At 36.2% G+C, this 23,272-nt stretch overlaps 1 protein-coding gene across 1 annotated transcript in view; it reads left to right on the top strand.

The window, feature by feature from the left end:
- The window catches only part of LOC113233812 (hydrocephalus-inducing protein homolog), a 112,794-nt gene that overhangs the window by 47,889 nt on the left and 41,633 nt on the right, over window positions 1-23,272 (top strand). The window contains exons 40-55 of the mRNA XM_026469026.1: window positions 56-166; window positions 1,266-1,389; window positions 1,545-1,710; window positions 2,408-2,539; window positions 3,051-3,174; window positions 4,411-4,579; window positions 5,320-5,546; window positions 7,435-7,634; window positions 8,048-8,290; window positions 19,999-20,181; window positions 20,259-20,550; window positions 20,642-20,890; window positions 21,230-21,542; window positions 21,625-21,770; window positions 22,576-22,667; window positions 23,030-23,196. Coding sequence (XP_026324811.1) covers window positions 56-166; window positions 1,266-1,389; window positions 1,545-1,710; window positions 2,408-2,539; window positions 3,051-3,174; window positions 4,411-4,579; window positions 5,320-5,546; window positions 7,435-7,634; window positions 8,048-8,290; window positions 19,999-20,181; window positions 20,259-20,550; window positions 20,642-20,890; window positions 21,230-21,542; window positions 21,625-21,770; window positions 22,576-22,667; window positions 23,030-23,196 — 2,938 coding nt within the window. The remainder of the gene's footprint in view (window positions 1-55; window positions 167-1,265; window positions 1,390-1,544; window positions 1,711-2,407; window positions 2,540-3,050; window positions 3,175-4,410; window positions 4,580-5,319; window positions 5,547-7,434; window positions 7,635-8,047; window positions 8,291-19,998; window positions 20,182-20,258; window positions 20,551-20,641; window positions 20,891-21,229; window positions 21,543-21,624; window positions 21,771-22,575; window positions 22,668-23,029; window positions 23,197-23,272) is intronic.

Raw genomic sequence — 23,272 nt, 5'->3', positions numbered from 1 at the left:
CTTATACAATTTTTCATAATGTATTTTAATCGCTCTTTGCCGTTTACTATTTCAGCTTAAAAAATGTGAATGCAATCAAATAACAGATCTGCACTTAATGGATGATACTAATCAGGATAATGTGATAAATATTTTGGCCAAATGGCACTGCATTTGTGGGAAAAAAGTGTGTAGTTGATTTTTAAATAGAAGTTCGACTAATGCATTATTAACTGTATAATAATCCGAGATTGGAACAGGCAGAGTGTGTTGCCTAAACTTGAATGGAGTAGTACATATAAAGTGGATAATACCTCCCTTTGATATCTCGGAATTGTCGATTAATGACAAGCGTTAAGGTGCATTTTCCTAACGCGCCTCTGCGGTTGTCATCAGATGAGGCCATTATTGTATTATTTTGTCCTATATTTTTGATGTGTAACTAGCGAATATTTTATTTTATTGAATATCGTTATGTTTTTACTATCATGATGATATTCATGTATTGTTTGTGGAGATACTTCACTAGTTCATTGTTATTATTAATACAAAGATCTAACAAATAAAGAAAACGCTGAACTACGCGAGAATTTGAAGAGTGATAGTTTTGACGAAAAAGTCGCAGGTTTGTGTCCAGCTGGATGGAAGGAATTTTTCTTTGTTTTTATTCGAGCTTTGTATCTATAATAATAATAGCGATTATTTTTAACCGACTTCAAAAAAGTAGGTTCGTAATTCGCTGTATGTTTTTTTGTATGTATGTTACGCGATAACTCCGCCATTTGTGAACCGATTTTGATGATTCAGGAGTGGTCCCATTTAAATTTGAAGAAAATATTCGACCTCTTAAGGGTGGTAAACTAGGCGATGAATGACTTTTGAACGGTTTTTTTAGTACTCTGTGCTGAGGTTGGGTTATACAGTAATGCACTTAGATGAAAAGTTTTGTAATTGTAAGTAAAAATATAACTACATCTGTGGCCGAACGGTTACCATGCCGGACTGCCACGCGGAGGTCCCAGGTTCGATTCCCGGGCCGGGAGGAATATTTGCACGGCCTACATTTATTTCTCTCGTGAGTTTGGATGTAATTTGTGGTTGTCTATATGTGTGTCCATGACACCCGCGATATAGGGTTTCCCTAGTGCGGGGCTATGTTGAGTGTGTGCGTTATTATTAGATATATCCGTGATATCGGAAGGAGTATTATTCTCTCTATGTGTGTCACTTGAAGATTAGGTGAATATCTGTGCCTATTCCGATCTTTATTAGAGTATATTTTTAAGATGGCATCCTCTCAAACGTCCACAAGTGAAATTCCTACAATCTTGACGGAGAAGACGATTCAGGATACAGTAACAGAAGAAGACACGTATCCGCTGCCTTTGAGAATTGTCAAATCAGTGCCTGGTAAATGTTATAGCGAGACATAGGTCAATGTAGCGAGAGTAATATTTTTGACAGTGACACATCCATTTGACATTTTAACACATGTACCTATATGTATTTTTACTTTATCTAAGTCATGTGTCTATGTATTATTTATAATCTATTTTTTGTACTAGTTCCTAGCACCCGTATAGTGCTGCAACCTGGCGACTTGCTAAGGTTTAAATACGCTTTTAGTCCTAAATTGGAGGGCAACTATTTTGTGAAACGCTACGTAGAAGTAGCTGGCTGGCCGGAGTCTAGAACGGAGATAAGCGTCAATGGAATTTCAGACATTCCAAGGTTGGTAATCTACAGATAATATACGAGTACAGTACGTACATGCTGCATTTTTCTTTATTACTGGAAGACATAATGGGTAGGTTCCAGGTTAAATAGTTCAAATAATATTCTTAATTCTAATTTTAACACTAGACATATACAGTGGCAGAAGTGCTCCTTGTGAAAGAGTTCGTCCAGGGAAGCACTGCCGCCAACTAGTAATGTCATCGTTACTGCGTTCCGGTTATGAAGGGTAAGGATAGTGGTGTAATTACAGGCACATGACACTTGTCTACTTATGTCTCAGGGTGACGGGCGCACTGGCAGTGCCATCTATCTTTGTTATTTAAAGCACTGAGTTAGCTGCAACTGTTATGGACAGGCATGTCACTTACCACCAGGTGGGCGACATTCGTCCCTTTACTTGGTCTCATTAAAAAAACCATCACATTGACATGACTGTCAAAGAAAAATAGTTATTTGTATATTGTCCCTTATTGGTCAGTGTGATTTTTGGGGATGATGCTACCGTTAAACAAAAAATAATTATAATTGGCGATTTTAAAAAAGCTTATTTCATGTTAAATAATAAAAAAATTGATGGGTAATTTTACTCCTTAAAAATTTCGCAGACCTTTGGGATCACACTTTTACCTACCACATAGGTCAAATACCTATAGGTAATGAAATTTAAGTGAATATGCAATGTTATTTTCAGGCTGGATAATAGACCCAAAAAGATGTTCGGAAACTTTGTTAGAAGAAGATTGGAAGATACAGTCTATAAATCGACATATTTAGACGATATCAAAATGTTCGAATTTGGTCCGATTTTCATTGGAAAAAACAGGTTATGTTATAATATAATAGTATATATTCTAGTATATATGTATGAAGTAGGTATATAGTTATTGAGATTACCTATCACCTATTTTGGGCCGAATTTCGTCCCAGATTTGATTCCTGAGCCGGGAGAAATATTTGTATGGTATACATTCATTTCTCTCGTGAGTTTGGGTATAATTATGATTTGTGGTTGTCTATGTGTGTGTCCATGGCACCCTTGACACAGGTTTTTCCCAGTGCAGAAATATGAGCGTGTGCGTTAAAAAAAAGGATATCATAAAACCGTATTTATTTACTATTATGGTTTTATAGTTAACTTACAGCTATTGATTTTATGATTATTTTATGTTGTTGTTCAGCATATGCCTTGCAAGTAGGTGGTCTTTCTTTGTGTATCTATTTTTAAAAACAGCCTTTGCATTTACTGGTAAGAAAACTCATAGGTACACAGGTATCAAAAACGTTTACAACCGTTAATATGCAAGAGCGCCTTTATATTTTTGTTACTTCTTTAGAATCTATGAAGAAGAATATACGATAGATCTGAGAAATGCCTCCTTAATGACAGCTGATATAGATATCCAGTTTCTTGATGATCTCGAGGATTTCCAAATAGACAAAACTTATATGAGGTTGGAGGTAAGGAAATACATACATTTTATTAACTTTCGTCTGTGTATTTGGTGAATTATCACTAGTATATTTTTTATCGAGGGACTAAAACGAGCCAATATATACTTGAGGTGGTTAGCCACTTGAACTTTAGCGAGAGTGTCTATTACTCCGAGGGTTTATATTGGTGTTGAGGTAAAAACTTTTCACTTCGATTGCGAGAAAAAAAAATTGCAATCGTTTACGTTCTACAACAAAATCACAAGCCAAAATTCTGAAGTTTTCGCGGTATATTTTTCCAACCAGACATGATACTTACAATAAACGCAACAAAACATCACGATTAGTAGTGGTCTTTGGCAATCATGAGCGTCTTTTAAACGATTTAAGTGCTACGTCGGTCACTATATTGCCCCATACACAAACGTACAATAATGTGGCGCCACAGTCTATGCGGAAAAAGCACGGAGCTAAAACCGAGTGTAGTCTTAGAACTTTAGATTGTAACATTTTTATGAAAATGGTCTACACATAAGCATTTTTTTATTGAACTTCCGTAGCGCAACGATATCAGTGAAACTGTAGGTTTACTTACTTTGCTGAATTATTATAATGTTAAATTATAATGATCTTTTTTTGGTTTTGTGATTATTTTTAAGTGTTGTTTTAGTTGTAATTATATTGATTCACTTATTGAACTTTTAGCTTTTGGTACAAACTAGAGCACGTACTGTACACGTATTTTAAGTTTGTCTAGGTCACTCGAACTAAATTAAAAAACTGGGTACATTTTATTCCATAAGGATTAACTGATGCACTTTGCTCCCGCTACGAAGACTATAGGTATTGACGTAGGTACTTTTAGAGCATGACAAGTGAAGACATATGTACTTTTATATAAAATAAATATATTAAATTTATTATGTTTCTTCTATTGAATATCAGTTTCTACTACCATGATATTCATATATTTTATGTGAAAATATGAAAACCATCAAAATGAAAATAACAGTTTCTCATAGATGGCGCTGACGGCAAAAAACTGTTCAAACCCAATACAAAGATTGCAGTAAGCACAAAGACAAATTCGGAAGGTCTGCGCCTGCCGACTCAGTTCGTAGCTCAGTTGGTAAGAGTGGTGGCCCCGGTGTGGCATCAAGCCCTGGTTCGAGTCCAGTCAAATCGAAGCAATTTTTCTTTGTGGTTGTTCGATCATTGTATTAATAATAATAAAATTAATATTTTTATAAATGTTCGTGCCAGCCTGGACATCGAGACAAGCTAACCATAACAGCAGCTCCACAAGTCATGGGTGTTCATACCGCGGTACTTCTTTTTTGCGTGAAAGACAATCCCGAGATTGTAAGAATCACAATCGGGTGCAGTGGAGTTGTACCTATAGTGGAGATATTGCCTGTGACTAAAACTATTGGTAATATTTTAATTTACTTAATGCAAAGTAGAGCATACTCGTACCTAAAAGTGGGCCGTAATTATAAAGTGTGTGGACTTGCATGCCATTTAACAGGTACCCATACGTCCCATCCATATTTACGAGGGTCAAAAACTCGTCGTCAAATGAATCCGTTTTTCCATTACCTACTTTAATCATAGTAATAATGATCTTTACTAATTGTTTTTGGAAATAGGATAACATTGCGATTATATAAACATACTTATTTGTATTTTTCTCAAACATGCTCGGAAATGTTTGCATTAGGTAGTTTCAAAAAAAGGACCCACAAACTTTTTGCCGGCAAAATAAGTAAGAATAAATTTTTAAAGGTATTCGTAATGTTATATTATGACCACATAGATATTATACTTTGTTTTTTATGCTCACTGACATATATGTCATATATACATATATATCATTGACGGATATAGTTTAAGATTGTGACGGTGACTAAGGACACGTAACACTCTGCGTACAGCTGATCAGTTGAAAGGTTTCAGATGTGTCACCTTCAGCTCATCTTTAGAGCCTTTTCCAGTTCCTAAAAATATATTTTGTAAATGTCTGAAAACGTCTGAATCTTGATTTTACTATTATTTTGCTGTCATCCCTCGCTAGTACTATTAAGTGTACTTGAATATTTAATTCTTCCAAAGTTAAAAAGCTAAATTGTAATTTGCGACTCGATGGTCACTTAATAAAATATTACATTTTAGATTACAACAAACTATTACTCTACCGACGCGCAGATGACCGTTTTATAGTAAAAAACGAGTCAATTCTCCCAGTGATGTGGCAAATACGCAATCCAGAAGAGTTTGTGGAAGACTTCATTATCTCTCAAACGAGTGGGATCATACCACGAAACGACAATAAAGTCGTACCCGTCACATACATCGCTTGCAACGTCGGCGTCATTAGCAACAGGCAGCTGATTATTGATGTATGTATTATATGACATATTTATTATTATTTTTAGTTATTCTATATTATTTTTGTTTCAAATTAGCTTTCTTTTAAAAAAAATTTCTTACTGTGTATTACTGTGTTGTGGCGTTATGTAATAAATGCTATTCTATGCTATTCTAAAAAGCAGAATTATTACAAATAATTATGTGGCAATCTATGATTATACCTTTATATTATAACTAAAAAAGGGTCTATAAATTATGTTTTAAGCTTAAACTGCCTCTGTGGCCGAACAGTTACCATCCTGGACTGCCACGCAGAGGTCCCGGGTTCGATTTCCGGGCCGGGGGAAATATTTGTATAGCCTACACTTATTTTTCTCGTGAGTTTGGGTGTAATTTGCGGTTGTGTACCTGTGTGTGTCCATAGCACCCGCGATGCAGGGTTTCCCTAGTACGGGGCTAAGTAAAAAAAAAAAGCTTTAATTGCCCGATATTGCGTTTGAAGAGATAAAAAGCGATTTCGTACAAAAACGGAGTTACGAGGTTTTCAAATTTAGGTGAGGATTTTTATTTTAGTTGTACCTACAGCGCGCTATGCAAAGCGAGTGCACAAACCGCACGGCTACGTTTGTATGGAGTTAAACTACTTGTCTTATTACACTATTCATAATATAATTTACGCATAATCTGAGTAGATTATGCGTAAATTATTTACTTAATTTCCTTGCACGAAAAATTTATCGCTTCACATCAAATTTTTAACAATAGAGAGTCACCGCGTTTATGGATATGAAATCGCATTAAGCCGGTTAGAAATCATCCCGTGAACTCATCCCATAATCGCAATCTTCGCTCAGACAGCAAATTGACTCTTTTAATTCTTTCTCACCGTACTGGGTTTCTTTCTGATTCATTTACTCTTCAGGCAATACGCAATTAGTCCGCGATTTCATATTGGAGACATCAATCTACATCCCAATATTAAATATATATTTGTATGTATTATATATTATGTATTTGTGTGTATAGGTTGCTTATATAAGTATAGTTAGTCATATAATATTGTGTGCTATATTTATACTGTGTTTACACTATATATTATAATTATTTATAATATTCTACCTATCTGTTTTAATTATCATGTTATGCACCCCTGTTAATTATTTTGAACGCAGCTCTCCGGTTGACTGGTAGAGAATACCTAATCGCATTAAGTCCGCCATTTATAGTGTTTTGTGTGCAATTAAGTTTAAATTAAAATAAATAAATAAAAGCGAAAAAGATGTGCGTTTCGCATCGGTTCGTACGGCACCACTCGATACAGGTCGGTGACGAATCTGCTTCCTGCGAATTCCCGATCACGTTTATACGCAGCTAATGATGGATGATCGGTGGCGTCGACACCCGAACGGGTTTGTAACGGTAGAGTCAACGCCCCAAGGCCCGCGTCGACGACGCGTACCACTCCGAAAGGTGCGAAAGTCATATTTCATATCCTCCGATTCAAAACGATGGCTCAACAGTCGCTCCAACTTCCGAAATACCGCGGTGATCCGTATCGCCGCCTCGAACGCACGCCAAAACGGCTACGTTTACGGCCGATTGACCCCGTCGACATTCGAACGAGTTCGACGGGCGCCCAAACAGCCGCGTCGCCCGCGCCGTCCAGACGGCTGCATCCACGGCGAATCGGCTTAATGCGACATGTGTGGTATAACCAGGGTTCCAAACTATCAAGATATTTATTTTCTTTGATAATCATCCGATATATATCTGATCCATGCTGATTCATAGTTTTGTCTCTAATTTTTGACTAAGAATGATGAACTTGATGCGATCGCATCTTAATCGCATCATCATTGATTCTGTGTTGATAAGTGTGGCAACTTCTATATATTTATATAATGAACGCAATTTCAGATTTATGACGAACACGGTCGAGGCGATCCTATGATAGTAGATTGTCTGTATCTCTCAGGCGAGTGTTACGACGTCATGATTGAATTTGCATATGCGAACCCAAATGAAAACGTACTTAACTTCGGGAATGTTAAAGTGAACTCCCCTGAATATAGAGAAATGTTTCTACTAAACCGAGGAAAATATCCAATTTATTACAAGTAAGCAATATATTACTCCAGATGACTTATACTTGAGGATGTGGTTTCTTCACTGTGTAACTACTGTATTGTTTATTCCTTGCTTTAGCTTGCTGTTTTAGAAGTACTAAATAACCCACAAGTATCCCATTTTTTATTTTTTTTATAATAGCAGAAAGTGACGGGACGGACAAGTCGTGCGCCTGGTGGTAAGCGACACGCCTATCCATAACAGTTGCAGTGCCCCTTACAGCTTTAAAGCACAAAAAGAGCTTAGGGACACTGTGACACTGTCACTGCGCCCGTCATCTTGAGACACAAGTTGACAAGTCGCATGTGCCTGTAATTTCACCAATCTTCTGATGCTTTAAGTTTTATAGAAACAGTGTATAGCCCATATCTGTGAAATGGCTTTAACTTTAATATTTACTTAGGCTCAAAAAGGTAAAGAAGTTCCCAGAGCCGGCACTATTGAAGTCCTTCAATGCTTTCGAGGAATGCGGCGTAATACCCCCGACACTGAAATTGGTGGTAGTAGAATTCGGATGCATGCCGACTACTTCTATAAATTTGAACAATGTTCCTGCGTATACGTGCTCTCTACTTGATGGAAGTAAGGAACAGGTTGTTGTAGCCAAGTTTCCAGTGTGTATTACTATCGCCTCCTTCTATAACACGTAAGTTGTCAATTATGAAAACCACTATACACTAGGGTAAAACCGGGATAGATGCCACAGTGGGATAGGTGCCTCGTTTTCAAAAACCTAACTTCCCCAAATCGCAACAAAAAATAAATAGTTTAAACAAGGAGTATAGACACCACTCATCAAAGTTCCTGCAGGGCTTCGTGTGGAATAGATGCGTTTGGCTTGTGCATGCGTTTGTCTCCACGACGAACACGATAAACGGTTCAAAATTTCAGACGCAAGTATTTACTGTCACATAATTTTGTAAGTTATAATAAATTCCGTTTTATTTTTATTATAACTATACACTGGTTCATTAACTGCGCACCTAGGTGTCAATAATCGCTGTTTTGTATATAGCTTAGTTATATAATAAAAGGACATCTATCCATATCGAATAGGATGGACGCCTCGATTTTTCGCGGTATAGGTTAGGGGCAAAGGACAATACAAGAAAGTTAGGAAAAAAAAATACATTATTTTAGTGAAAGACAAGTAAATGATAACAGTTTAAAAGTAAGTAAAAGTACCAAAAAGACAAATTATTCACAGTTTTAAAATGGTTTAACAGCGAACATTTTTGTATAGAATGTTTTGATAGCTACAAAAATACGAAGTGAAGTAGGTAGTAACTTTAAATACGTATATATTTATTATTAAAGATGTAATACGTATATACAATATATTAAAGATTACAAATAAAACATTTTATTATAATAATTTTACTATTTTATTCTAAAGGGCATCATCATCCTTCTTGGTATTTTCATTGTGTGGCGTCTATAGGTAGGCTTCTATCCTCAAAAAAATAGGTTTGCAAAAAGTCAATTTCTTCAAAATCAGTAAATGTTAGAGGAATAAAATCAAGTATTAATGTAATGTAAAAGATTAAACTAGTTATATCCATAGGAATTGTTCATGGTAAACTAATAATTTTTATATTAGAAAGCCCTTTCAAAAAGTGGGGCATCTATCCCGGTTTTACCCTAGCATACGTACACAGCCACTCATCAATGTTTGCAACTGTCAGTTTATAAACTGCAAATTTTGAACGCTATAATATTTATAACGTTAATTCCGCCAATTTTGAAAGGTCAGTGCTTCATGTCCTGCTGGATCCTCGGGTCATCCAATTTGCGGACGATCAGACGTTTGGCGTCGAATACTGTGTTGTTGGGGTTCTTAGCGACATGCCGATCAGTCGCTCTGTCTCCGTGAAAGTTACATATGATGGAGTAGTTCGGTTTCCTTAGTTATTGGCGATGATCTCTACGTTTCCATGTTGCCATACTCCAACACACCAGTAGGTAGTACTTTTCTGCCCGCACCAAATACCTGTACACGCATTGTAATTATTGCTATTATAGTAGCCAAGGCAGTGAAGATATTTTTTGGGTCCTATTACCTCCTATTAGGTGTAGGGATTCCGGAACCGGACAAACCCAGATTTTAGGTTCTAGGTTTCAACGGAACCGGGATTTCCCGGTTCTTTCGATACTTCCGGTACTAGCTAGTTATTGTTCAATAAGTGTACTAGTAAGCAATAGTAGGGGAGCGTCAGGGAATGGGAGCCTACTAAGGAAAATTGACAATAAAAGTCATAATTTATGCAATTTAAATTATTATTAGTTATGAACTTACGCTCCACATATCTGGGTACTAAATAATCACAGAAAAAATATGAAACTAAAATAAAATATTTGGTTAAAACAGAATAAACTAAAACATGTCATTCGCTGTCATTACCCCACTGTTCGGGAAATGAGAGCCGGTAAAAATCCCGTATGTCAAATGGGAGCCATTATATATAATCAGTCTGAAATAATATATAATCAGTCTGAAAAAAAAATTATGTAATAAAATATATAAGTTAAAAAGTAATGAAAATAAACAAGAAAGTGTTAAAGGAATATCCAGTGAATATTGCAATGGGATAAGGAGAGCCAAATAGCTCTCGTTACCCGCGTAACATCGAATTGAAAAGGGAATAAAACGGTAAAAACATGACTATTTTTATTGTGATTTTAAGCATAACTTCTAAAATTTGATAGATATGGTGACATAGCTAGTGTAAATACATCAAATCTATGCATTTTAATGCTTACCTGGGATGATGAAATTTAGCAAATTTTATAAGCGCGGAGCGAAAAACACACAATCATCTCATACGACTAAACGCGGGGCTCTACGGGGGCGCCCAGGGGACTCGAACCTTGTCGAAAGTTAACGAAGACATAGGAGTGCCGTTTGCACAAATACGGGCATTGGGAAAGTCGAGTTTAACACCGCTCTCATTACCCACGGGCTCCCATTACCCCACGTTCCCCTACTCGACGGATTAAGAAAGGGCATCGCGTACTTGGGTTATATTCTCAATGAGAAAGGGGTAGGTTTCAAAAGCAAAAACGGTCAATATTGGAACTTTTTTTCATTTAAAGTAGCGTAGTACAAATCAGTTAACTTAGTTTTTCAGCCTCCTTGTCCTTAGTTAGTTAAAATTAAAATATGAAAAATAACTTGCAATCATAGTAGGTAACTTAAATCTCCTCTAGACAACATAAAATTTAAAACTGTCGTTATTCAAATGATGTATACTAAAAATCACAGTTAATCAGATCTTAAATATTTAAAAAATATTAAATAGTATCATACAGTCAGCCTTTTAGATTTAAATTACTGTTTACATTCTACATACTACATTTAAAATAATTGAAAGTTGAAAAAAAAATTGAAATAAAAAGTTACTAATAACTTAAGAAATACCATAAAATCTTTCTAATGTAGAGGTGCTTTTCCAACGGCGAGGCTAGACAAGGATTGGAATTTGTATGGAAAAAATTTAAATTCTCTTCTAGCGCATCTTCAGTGGAAATGGTCTGGATTGACGAGGACGGGCGAGGCAAGATTTGAAATATTTGTTGATGTAATATTGAACAGTAGTTACCTACGTTATTATTATATAGTATGAAACGGAAACACGATTTCTTGCGCGAGCTCGCAATGGCTATTAATATAAATGGGTCGTTTTCAAATAACCTCAAAAATGTGTCCTTTTCAATAACTTTTGTATTATTACATGATTGCTAAGCATCATTTATTTAATATGATTGCTTGTTTACTTAGTCTGTGTTACACATAAAAAGACTACTTTACTAGGCCACAGTAATAAATGAAAATGGAACAAGTGGGTAATTTCTCATTCATGTAAGCCAGTTCCACGTCACCCTAATTTGAAGTAAATAAGGAAAAAAATTAAACACTTGTGGAAATCGCAATATTTACCATCGAGGATAAACTCTAATAACTTTCACGTCGAATACATACCGTAACTTTACAATTTGTTATAAATAAACATGTTTTTTTAGGGAATACAAAAAGTGTTTAAATTTTTCTTATCATTAGTGTTAATTCACCTAAAAACCTCCTAATAACAAAAGTTCATACCGCATCACCTTCACCCTTCGCACACGTGAGAAGGGGCTCCTGTCAGATCGGACTGTACACAGTGAAGTAACCTGTGCATCTTCAATTTAGTAAAAAGTCGACTTAAATACCAATTTCAGCGCTAGTGACTAAATCGTTCTCATCCATGTAAAGCAATCTATCTAAATAAGTATTAAGCAATAGTCTTATAAACTTTATTGTACATCAATTAGACAAAGGGAACTTTAAAATCCACGCACTTTTATAACGGTCCAGCATATTTTACGCCCTTCACAACTAAAAATATATCCAAGTATCATTCTTGTCGCTCTCATTCTTGTCTACTTTTAAGTTAAATAGTTGCTTTAAGCCAAACATTTACTTGAGATATAATAATTAGATGGTGATAATATTGATGATGATGGTGGTGGTGAAGATGCTGGTGATGATGACGACGATGGTGACTATGTTGATGATGATTGTGATGATGATGATGTGAATGGTAAAATATTAAGTGTTCTTTTGTGAACGATAAAACGTGTGTTGTAATAATAATTTCTCAATATTGTGCCGCCTTTCTCATTTATGTTTATGAGAAAATCATTCGTGTTCTTGCAATCTTTTTTTTTTTTTTTTATATATATAATAGACACACGCTTGGCCACAATCTCACCTGATGTTAAGCGACGATGTGACCGACGATGGGACGCGTTTGCCTAAAAAATGCCTATTCACTCTAGCCTTGAATAGCCCCAAATTGTACTTTTCGGGAAATACAGATGCCGGTAGAGCATTCCATTCCTTTGCCGTACGCATTAGAAAGGAGGAAGCAAAGCGCTTAGTGCGAATAGGTGGAATATCAACGACATAAGAATGGAGTGCTCCGGACCTTCTAGTCGACCGAAGGAGGAACGGTGAGGGCGGAACCAAATTGAAAAGTTCCTGCGCACACTCCCCGAAATGTATCCGATAGAAAACCGACAGGCAGGCTACTTTTCTGCGATGATCGAGATTTTGGAGCTTCGACTCCACAAGAGGATTATTGTTAATAAATCTCTTTGCTTTACGCTCCACCGAGTCCAAGGCAGCTAACTGGTATTGGGCAGAGCCGTCCCAAAGGTGGCAGCAGTACTCCATACAGGATCGAACTTGTGCTTTATATAGATTTAAAAGCTGTTCAGGTGTGAAGTACCGCCTGACCTTGAAAAGTATGCCTAGTTTTCTGGCAGCAGTTTTTGCCAAGCACTCGATGTATCGCCCAAAGTTGAGGTTGGATGATAAGTCCAGACCAAGTAGCTCAAGGTGGTCCCTTATCGGCACGGATACACCTCGGAAAGTCGGAGTAAGGTGTAGGGGACTCCGTTTTGATGAGAAAAGACACGCCTGTGTTGTAGCCGCATTAAACCTGACCCTGTTAGCATCTCCCCAGTCGGAAGCAGCTTTCAGACTCAGGTTCAACCGGGTGACCATCGCCTCTCGCTTACACCGGATCTCTTCACTGTTGTCTCGGGCGTCTGGCACATAACTCACCGCCACTGTGCTGTCGTCTGCGTACCCAAAGATACCGGGCATCAGCAGCAGGTCGTTGATATGCAGCAAGAATAGAGTGGCGGAGAGGACAGATCCCTGAGGTACAGACGAGGCATTTATACCATGAGGAGCAGACGAGTAACCATCTACAACTACACGGATTGACCTATCCTTCAGAAAATCGCCTATCCATGTGCAAAAGCCAACAGGAATTCCGTAAGCTGGAAGCTTGTTTAACAGGCTATCGTGCCAAACCCTATCAAAGGCCTTTGATATGTCGAGAAACACGGCAAGCGATTCACCGCGTTTCTCGACAACCTCGCTCCATAAATGTGTGGCGTACGCAAGAAGATCCCCAGTAGATCGTCCACGGCGAAAACCATATTGTCGATCACTGAGGAGATCGTTATCTTCGAGGTATCCAAGGAGACGGCTGTTCAATACGCGCTCCATAGTCTTACAGAGTATGGAGGTGATTGCGATAGGTCGATAATTAGATGGGTCGGCATGACTACCTTTCTTAGGTACAGGCTGTACATTTGCAAGCTTCCAGGATTTCGGGACTTGTCCAGAACTCATAGAGAGGCGATACAGGCAAGTCAACACCGGAGACAACTCGGGTGCACAGTTCCGCAGGACAATCGCTGGGACTCCGTCAGGGCCACTGGCTTTGTTGACGTCTAATTTGCGTAAAGCTTTCAACACCTCTTTTAAAAAAATATAGGTTTTTTTGTTGTATTTCACTTAATATTTCCGTGATTTAATAATTATTGACATTGTTTGAAGTTATTTGTACGTTTAAGATCTTAAAACCAAAATAAAAAAGGGTTTTACCAAAATCACTTAAAAAGTGCCATTAAATTCGGAAAGTGAAATTCACCCAAATCGCGACATTGTGGGGCACAGTCGCGTGCAATAAAATGTAAACATTGACACATTTTCGAATATATGTAAATAATAGATATTTCAACCTTGTATTGGGTTCAAAAATATGTAATCATGACACCGTGTTAAAAAACAGGTGTACAATTATTTGATAGAAAAATAAACACTATATCAGTGAAAAGTATATTATCATTTTCGTAAATATTTATACAATTAATTTTCATTTTTATTTATTTTTTTTCATTTTAATATTTATACAATTAGGATTGTGATTTTATCATAATTATGTAACCACTTTTAAAACTATGGAATTTGTTAGATTTTAGTCATTATTGTATCGTTTCAAAAATATGAATACACGATGTAGTTGCAATATAATGTAAACATACTAGCGCGTTTTTGTATGTTTTTGTATGTATTTTGCTGGCTCGGGCAGCAACAATGTCAGTTTTATTCGGTTAAACTACTCTAATTTGGTTTTTTTTTTTCATTTTAAAATCGGTGCCTACACTATGTCCAATTAATCTTGTGCCTACACTATGTGTATTGCAGTGCAGGTGAGATAAATTTAGTGTTGTCGTGATAAATTATTGTAATTGCGGACACAAATAATTTTCTTATTATATAGTTATTGAAAATTTGCGAGCAAAACTCGACTACTTAGTACTTGATATCGATAATAGATTATGTAAAACAAATACTTTTTCGAAAATGAAATGTTCTTATTTTTGAAATAATAATATATAATATTTACATACCTACATATATACGAAAATATGTCAATGTTTACATTTCACTGCACGCGACCTGAATTTGAGGTTTAAAAAAAGATGGCTTCATCTGATTCTTCTTTCGTCAACATATTTAATAATAATAATTTATGGGACATGTTACTCCAACCGCGTGTTTATCGCTCGACGAATTGAACAGCACTGAATAGTCACTGTCACTAACCCCACAACCACAGCGCGAGCTCACGCGAGGTTTGGCTTCTCGTCTCGCCATGCCGGTGGAAAACCACCACTGCGGAGCGTTTTTTTATTCCCTTCCCCCGCCCGCATTCATCGTAGTTTAGTTTCGACCGCGAGAAAATAGTGTTAGAAAGTAGTGTAGCCTTTGGCGTATAATTAAAGCCGAAATTACACTATTGACGCTTATTCCCGGATGTATCGAAAGAGCCGGGAAACAAATATAAATTCTTGGTTCTGCCATTCTGAACACTAATTAGGTGAAACTAGAAAACCGCTATAATAAGCTACGAGCATTTGCAGAAAGCATTGCACCATACCTACCTACCAATCATAAATTAAAAATACACTAGCGTATAGATCGAAATAAGAATAGACGGACGGGGGCTTAGAAAAAGATAGAGCACTCTACGAGCTACAACACACACCTGCCTTTGAAATGAAGAGTACCGTACAAAACTCGAATTGGTTACATTTCACAACATAGTATCGTACCCTTGGTATAATAAAGTCACTCGTGAACATTGACTTACAATTATATGGACGTCGGGTCCGCGCTAAAAAGTGTCCGCACTTGTAAGGCGCTAAAATCGTATACAGAGCGCGACACTTCGCTTTAGTCTTCATTTGTTCTACTGACAGCGCGATACTGCGATGACATTACAATTTAAATTTCGAATAGGTTGACTTGGGACATTTTTTTCGTGGTTTTTGTATTAGACCCGTCGTCCATTTATTTGTAAGTCAATGCTCGTGAAAGTATTTTTATCTCATGAGTCAAATAATAATTATATATATATATACACACACAAAGGTGGTCATAGAATTAAGAACGATTAATGACACAAAGCCATTATAATTTTGCAATAACCATTAAGTGTAGAATAAATTTAAAAATATGCTCTGGTGTTAAACAATATTATCTGGATTGACCTTTTTTATTTAGAGTAATAATCTTGTTCAAATAATGGCACCTATATATATTTTTATTTATTAAATCACAATCACTCCGTTACTTCCAGGAACACTGGCTGAACAAATAATTAAGAACTAAAATATAATTTTCATTTTTCCTATTTTGAAAATGGAATGCGATAATTCGTCATTACTATTTCTATGTCCTTAATGCTTAGACTATGGAAACTAAAGGACATGTTATGTTGACATATATACATCAGACGTTATATGTATGTGATGCATTTCGACGTTGAAAACATAAACATGTTATTGTCTTTGTTTAACTCTTGCAAACCGTCTTAAGCCAAAAGAGATAGCATTACATTGGTCTGTGTCAAACACGGGAATCGAAAGTACGTAACGTCATCTAAATGCCAACCGTGTCCATTTCGCAGTACATGACAGGGTTGTCAAAGGGAAGTACATCAAATGTCAAAACAAATGGTTTTTCCAAGTGTTTTATTGAATTATTCGCATGTATTGTAATAAAATGGACAAAAATGTTGACAGTGAGAACAATTAAGTATTAATAAAAATTCGTCGCTACAGCATTACGGGATGTGGCATTTTAAAAAGCGAAGATCGACCGAATGTAACATTGTACAGGCACGTGTTATTTTTCTGTCTATAGATCACACAAAAGCCCAAATATCTCATGTAATTAGACATATTTAAGTAGTTTATTCATAAATCTTGCCAAATTTTGCTTTGGTTTCTTCAGATTGCCTGCTTGTTTGTATATTTTGATGATTGTTGTTAACGATTATTTTGAGATAGTGTTGTTCTTGGAAGCGTACATATTATCGATATTCTGTTATTAAAATAATTCACTACGAAGTTTTTATTATTATTATTTTTACTATTTCAAGTTTACCTACAAATCAAAAAAGAAAAAAGAATGGTTGGAAATCATGCCGCCGTATAATAATGCCGAATATAAACATTGAAACAAAGATCATCTTCAATTTTATTCGCTTCATTTTGAAGAGTCAAATTCTAATATAAATTTTCAATGCTCAAAAATGAAGGTGTACCAGGCCGTGAAACAGTTTAAACACACAAGACAACTATGAATATTCCCCGTAAACCTAAAGAAAGAAGAACGTCTCCACTAGAAGATTCAAGAATAGTTAATCTCGTTAAGCAGGACCCATTGAAAGGCTCAAATCAAATAAAAAACGAAGTTTTTGATGAGAACAATCCTCCTCGCGCAGTATCTGCACGCAGCGTTCGAAGACGCTTGGTGGAGGCACACTTATTTGGGAGAGTAACAAAGAAGGTGCCCATGTTGACACTACGACAGACAGGCCTGACTTGCGTTTGCAAGGAAGTATGAACACTGGATAGAGGCGCAGTAGAAGTATGTGCTTTTCTCGGATGAAACTCTGATGGCAAGCAGTACGTACGCCGACCTAAGAATATGGCATTAAATCCAAAATATACGCATAAGACGGTGAAGCACGGCATAATCTCCCGGTAATTTGGACATTCCAGCATGACAATTACCCGAAACATACAGCCTACTCTGCTCGAAGATTCCTCGACAGCGAACTGGTTACTGTGTTGGACTGGCCACTAAACAGTCCAGATCTTAATCCAAAAGAGCATCTTTGGTGTTAAGTCTAAAATAAATTGGCAAGCAGACGGTGTAGTAACGTGAACGAATTGTACGATGCGATAAGAATGGAACTCTCACTTGAAAACTGCAAAAAGTTAATAGAATCGATGCCGCGCCGCTGCCATGCTGTTATACACAGTGGAGGACTGGCTACTATATATTAAATTCCTCTTTTTATTTATCATTATGTTATTAAGAAAACGTTGTTAAATTAATTAAAATGTACCACTTCTCAAATAATTGAAATATTGTGAATACTACAGTTAAATCCCTAGCTCGTTCTTAATTGTTTGTCCAGCTTCCATCCTATTTCAGTTTAAATAAAATTAAAATGATTGTAATTTTAACAGTATTTTTAAATATATTTTTTTATTTAATTTTAGATTTTGTTAGCCCCAAATGTGTACTACCTAGCACAAGTTATTATGTTTATTATGAACATTTGTATATCAAAAAGTGCCGTATTATGAAATGTCCTTAATTCTATGACCACCACTGTGTGTCGTCGGGAAAATTCGAAAAGCTAGTAACCTCCATTAATGTGAACTTTTAAGTAGGTACAAAAAACAGAATTACTAGAAATTATTACTTTACAATCTGTGATTATACCTTTATTGTATCATAACTATGGTAATCCAGGGAAGTATTTATTTTATTATTGCCACCTTATATAATTTTGTCGCCAAGCAGCAATGTCTGTATTACTGTATGTAAGGGTGCTGATGAAATTACAGGCACATGCGACTTATAATTTATGTCTCAGGGTGACGGGCGCAATAGCGGTGCGCCTCAGATTTTTGCGATTTAAAGAGCTGAGTGGCACTGCAACTGTTATGGACAGGCGTGTAACTTACCGTCAGGCGCACGACTTGTTCGCCCCGTCACTTGATATTATAAAAAAAAATATTTTAAGCTTTAATTGCTCGATATTACGTTTGAGGAGTAAAAAAGAGATTTCGTCCAGAAACGGAGTTGCAAGATTTTCAACTATCATACGTAAAATTGTATGCCTCCTATTTAAGCATAAAAGAACTATCGATTCATTAGAATTTTTAAACTTCTCCCCTGAAAAGTTTGAAAAGAAAGCGGATTTGCCTTTATTACACCAATGGCTTTATTACGACATATTCGTCCTTGTATAATAATTTTAATAATAATAATAATAATGACAATAATAATAATAATAATAAAAATGCGTTTCAAACCAGCTAACAAGCTGAGAAGAATAAGGCAAATAATAGTAATATTTGTTTATTTCAGTCCGTGGACCATATTAAGAAAATACAATTCATACTTAAAAACTTTAAAAATGTGGCTTTCTAGATATGTTATGAATTTTGCAAAACAGCTAATTTTCGCAATTTACTGGACTGAAATTTTGATATTAATTATACTATGTACTTATAGTACGAGCTTGGTTCATTATTTATATCTAAGAATACTTCAAATATAAGTGTACGACCAATTGACCACACTATGGCGTATAAAGCACCTGATTTTGTCGTAAAATCACAATAGTTAGCAGCATTCCGTAGCTGAAAATATGAATGATGTCACGACTCGCCTCGCCTATCTCGTCGCCTATCAGTCGTGCCAAATTGTTGCTGTCCCACCCGCCGCACTGTGAAATAGCCCATACAATAAATCACAAACCAATTAATACAGATGAAGATCTAGTTGCGAACAATGCCAAACACCCAATTCCTCGTAAAACATTAAATATGAAAAATCTGTTGATAGATAACCGATACTAAACGAAGAAAGTAGAAACAAAAACGATAAATAAACGTTTTTATTTCTTCTTTCTTAAATTTAGTCTAAAAAAAATTTAATAAATTACAAGAGTTACTCCAATATCGCTCAACTCCTATATCGACGTTTGTCGAGTCAGCAATAAAACGCTATGTAAATAAAACGTACGTATTAGTTTATTACAATTACCTTGAAACGGAGCTACGTGAATTCCCCTAATTACGAAGGTTGTGCATGGAGGTATGGTATGGATGGTACAATATACATACGAAAATTAAAATTTTATTAAAATAATTCTAATAAATAAAATTTTTAAAACAAATAAGGAGTCCAAATATCCCATCTCTCGTATAGTGTTGCTACTGAGCGCGAAGCCTGCTGACGTCATCTATCATCTATCGTCCGTATATCATTATGTTAATTTCTTGTAATGCGGCGTGTGCTGTCCAGCAAAATTTTTGCGTTGTTGCATAGGATTTAAATAATACGACACATGAGGCGAGTTTGCGAGCAGTATAATTGACGTACATAAGGATTGAATCACCGATAAATACCATTCATTTCAGTTTTACATTATTCCCTCTGGGCGAACTGAACTTTAATATCATCGCTGTTGGTAGCGGAGTGATGAGAGAGGTGATCTTGAACAATACCAGCAAGTGCCCGTTCACTTACGAAATCTTTGTGCCGGAAATATATCGTGTCCCCGCCGATCCTAATGCAGCATTACCCAAATTGGGGAATAACAAGTAGGTTTTCTTGCGCTTAGGCATATACGTATGCACGTGTATATAATTAAAAAATGATTACATATTTCTGAATGCAGAATAAAAAACCCTCCGATTAAATGCGGCAATTTCGTAATATTAAATGAAGACAACCTTCTTGCACCTGGAATGAGTCGCACAATTCAAATACAATTCTTCGCTACCGCGGTGAGGACGTTTGAAGAAACGATTCACTTTGTAGTCAGTGATACTTGTCCTGCGGAAGCGCATGGAGTTCCTTTAAAGTTGGTCGGCACTGGAGCTATGCCTTCATTGGACTTCTGGAATTTAGATACGACTTTCAGAGAACATTTAATCGTTAAAAACATGGATGAATATAAAATCAAAGAGGTTACTTAACTTTTCTAGTTGTTTGGTGTAATTTATACATAAGAATTTGTGTTATACATTATTTTTCTTACTAATTTTTATCACATTTTAGCCTTCACCACACTGCATTTTTACGGAAGACACTGTGACGTTACATTTCTTCGGTGTGACAGTGAATAACAGTTACACCGCATATATTGATTTATATAACAATGGTCTAGTGGCTTGTGCGCTATTCAACAAGATGCATTATCAAGACAATACTAATGATAAAATTTTTGCGCTGGATAAAAACGAGATACATGTGGAACCCTTATTACATAAGACTTTGGGAATTATATTCAGTCCAATAGCTCTAGAGGTAACTATCTACTTACAACCTCCGTGGTCGAGTGGCTTGCACACTGGTTTTCATGGTGTCGCCATCTGTGAGGTCACGGGTGCGATCCCCGATTGTAGAAAACTAACTTTTTTATTATTGTCTCTGGTTTTGGGTGTTTACGGCACCGATTATTAACGATCCATAATAAAAGTGCTTTAGTTACTTACCTACCCTGGGGATCAGAGCAACGTCACATAGTACCCATATGTTGTCTAATTTAAATTGAAATTTATTTTATAAAAACATTTTTTTATACAATGTAAAATGTGCGGAGAAAACTTCTCCTTCGCCTCTTGATTTAAAAAAAACAATTTACAGGAATACAGAGCTGTTTTAGAAATAAATCTGAAACTGCTAAAAAACGAAGAGCAATCGTTTAAGATTTGCCTAATAGGAGAAGGCGTGATACCTCGCATTAAGCTTATGCAGCCTGTGTTACGACAACATAAGCTCGGTGTGACTGTCTTTCCAATGACCTGCTTGGGGTCTGTAAGCCACAAAGTGATAAAATTCAAGAATATTAGTTCAGTGAAAAGTGTGGTCAATGTGCGAGTTCAGCAACCGCCAGCAGAAAGGCCGGTATTTTATATTAATATAGGTGAACAGTGTGATCATATGACGGAGTCGATAGGTGAGTTTGCTGACGAAATTGAAAATTTACCTACGCAAGGAATTTAATAATTTTTAATAATATGTTGTTTCTTAAATCATAGCAGATAAAGTCAATACCACCATGCAGGTTGTGCTAGTACCTCAGGAAATAGCCTTTGTAAACGCTTATTTCAATCCTCTGAGCCGCGGCCGAACAAGTTGTGATTTGCAGTTGACGATCGAAAATAATCCTTACGAACATTTTATGGTACGAGCAGCTGTTGAAATGTTATTTAATCAAGTAAAGAAATGAAAGTAATTGCGACCGGCCGAATGCAATAAATCAGTATTTTTTTATGATACCAAATGACGACACGAACAAGTCGTGTGTCTGGTGGTAAGTGATACGTCGGTCCATGTAAGTTGCAGTGCCACTCAGAGCTTTAAATCCCAAAGATCTGAGGGGCACTGCCACCGCGCCCGTCACTCAGTTGACAAGTCCCATGTGCCTATAATTTCACCAGCATCCTTACCCTTCCAAACCGGAATACTCACATTACATTTATGTGTCGTGGTGTGTGTGCGTGGCAGTATATTTCCCTGAACGAACTCTTTCACAAGGGGTCTACTGCCACTAATCTACTAGTTTAATTTCTTAATAGCACTTACATCTTATTATCTTTTTAACCAATTGAAAGAAAGGAAGGGATTCTCAACTCGACTGTATTTTTTTTGTGTATATTACGCGATTACCCCGACATTGGTGAACCAATATCGATGATTATTTTTTTGTTGGAAAGGAGGTACCTCAGTAGTGGTCCTGATTAAATTTGAGGAAAATATTCCACCTCTAAAAGTGGCAAATTAGGGGATAAATCCGGTTTATTGGATTTGACTCACTTTTTGTTAACCGACTTTATAAAACTTGGCAAATAGATTAATTGCAATAAAAAAAATCGGAAGAGCAAATTTTTGAGATCGGTTTTTTTTATAAACAAACATAATAATTAGGTACGCAAACTGCTTTATCTGTTTTAAGTTAGGAGCAGCAATTAATTTGTTTTTGTGTGTAGGTTTTATGTGAGGCTGAGGCGTTTATGGAAGATGTCATACTACTCGGATTAGAAATGCTTTCTATAGAGTTAGATGTTGATTTTGACAATGGGTAATGGCTTTTGATTTACATTCCTAACAGTAGATAATTCAATATTCTTAAGCTTTGTCACTTGTTTTGCTATTAGAATAACTATGTATTGATATTTGCATTCAAGGTTTCGCGACCACTTGTACAATCAATGGTGCTAGCTGATCGTAAAAGTGGTAGATTCGGAGGGAATTACTTGAAAGTCTAGCTCCACTATAAACCACAGAAATTCCCTAAAAATCAATGTTTATATATTTTAGTGCTTCGATTTTTTATATTTTGCTTAAAGGGAAAACACCGATCAACTTATGATAAACCAATATTATTAAAGAATACTGTGTTGTAAAACATATTACATATTTCTTATAAGCTTTTCTATAAAGGTCTTCGGTGTCGGCGGGAAGTGACAAGAAGAAACCCAAAAGCGCACCGATGATGGATAAGCGCAGAGTTTCTATCTCAAAAAGAAAAAAAGCTTCCCGCACGTCAATAAATAAACACAGCGACTCTGGCGCTGATTCATCTTTACTCAGATACGTTTTGGATTTTGGTAAGAACAGACTTCTGAGGCTAAAAAGTTAAGCTAATATTGGACTCTACAGACAGGACTCTACGGACAGTGTTTG

Source organism: Hyposmocoma kahamanoa, unplaced genomic scaffold (assembly GCF_003589595.1).
Source record: "Hyposmocoma kahamanoa isolate Upper Pololo Valley unplaced genomic scaffold, ASM358959v1 102, whole genome shotgun sequence".
Lineage (NCBI taxonomy): Eukaryota > Metazoa > Arthropoda > Insecta > Lepidoptera > Cosmopterigidae > Hyposmocoma > Hyposmocoma kahamanoa.
Note: the sequence above shows the minus strand (reverse complement) of the source record. Positions and strands in the feature narration are given on the sequence as shown.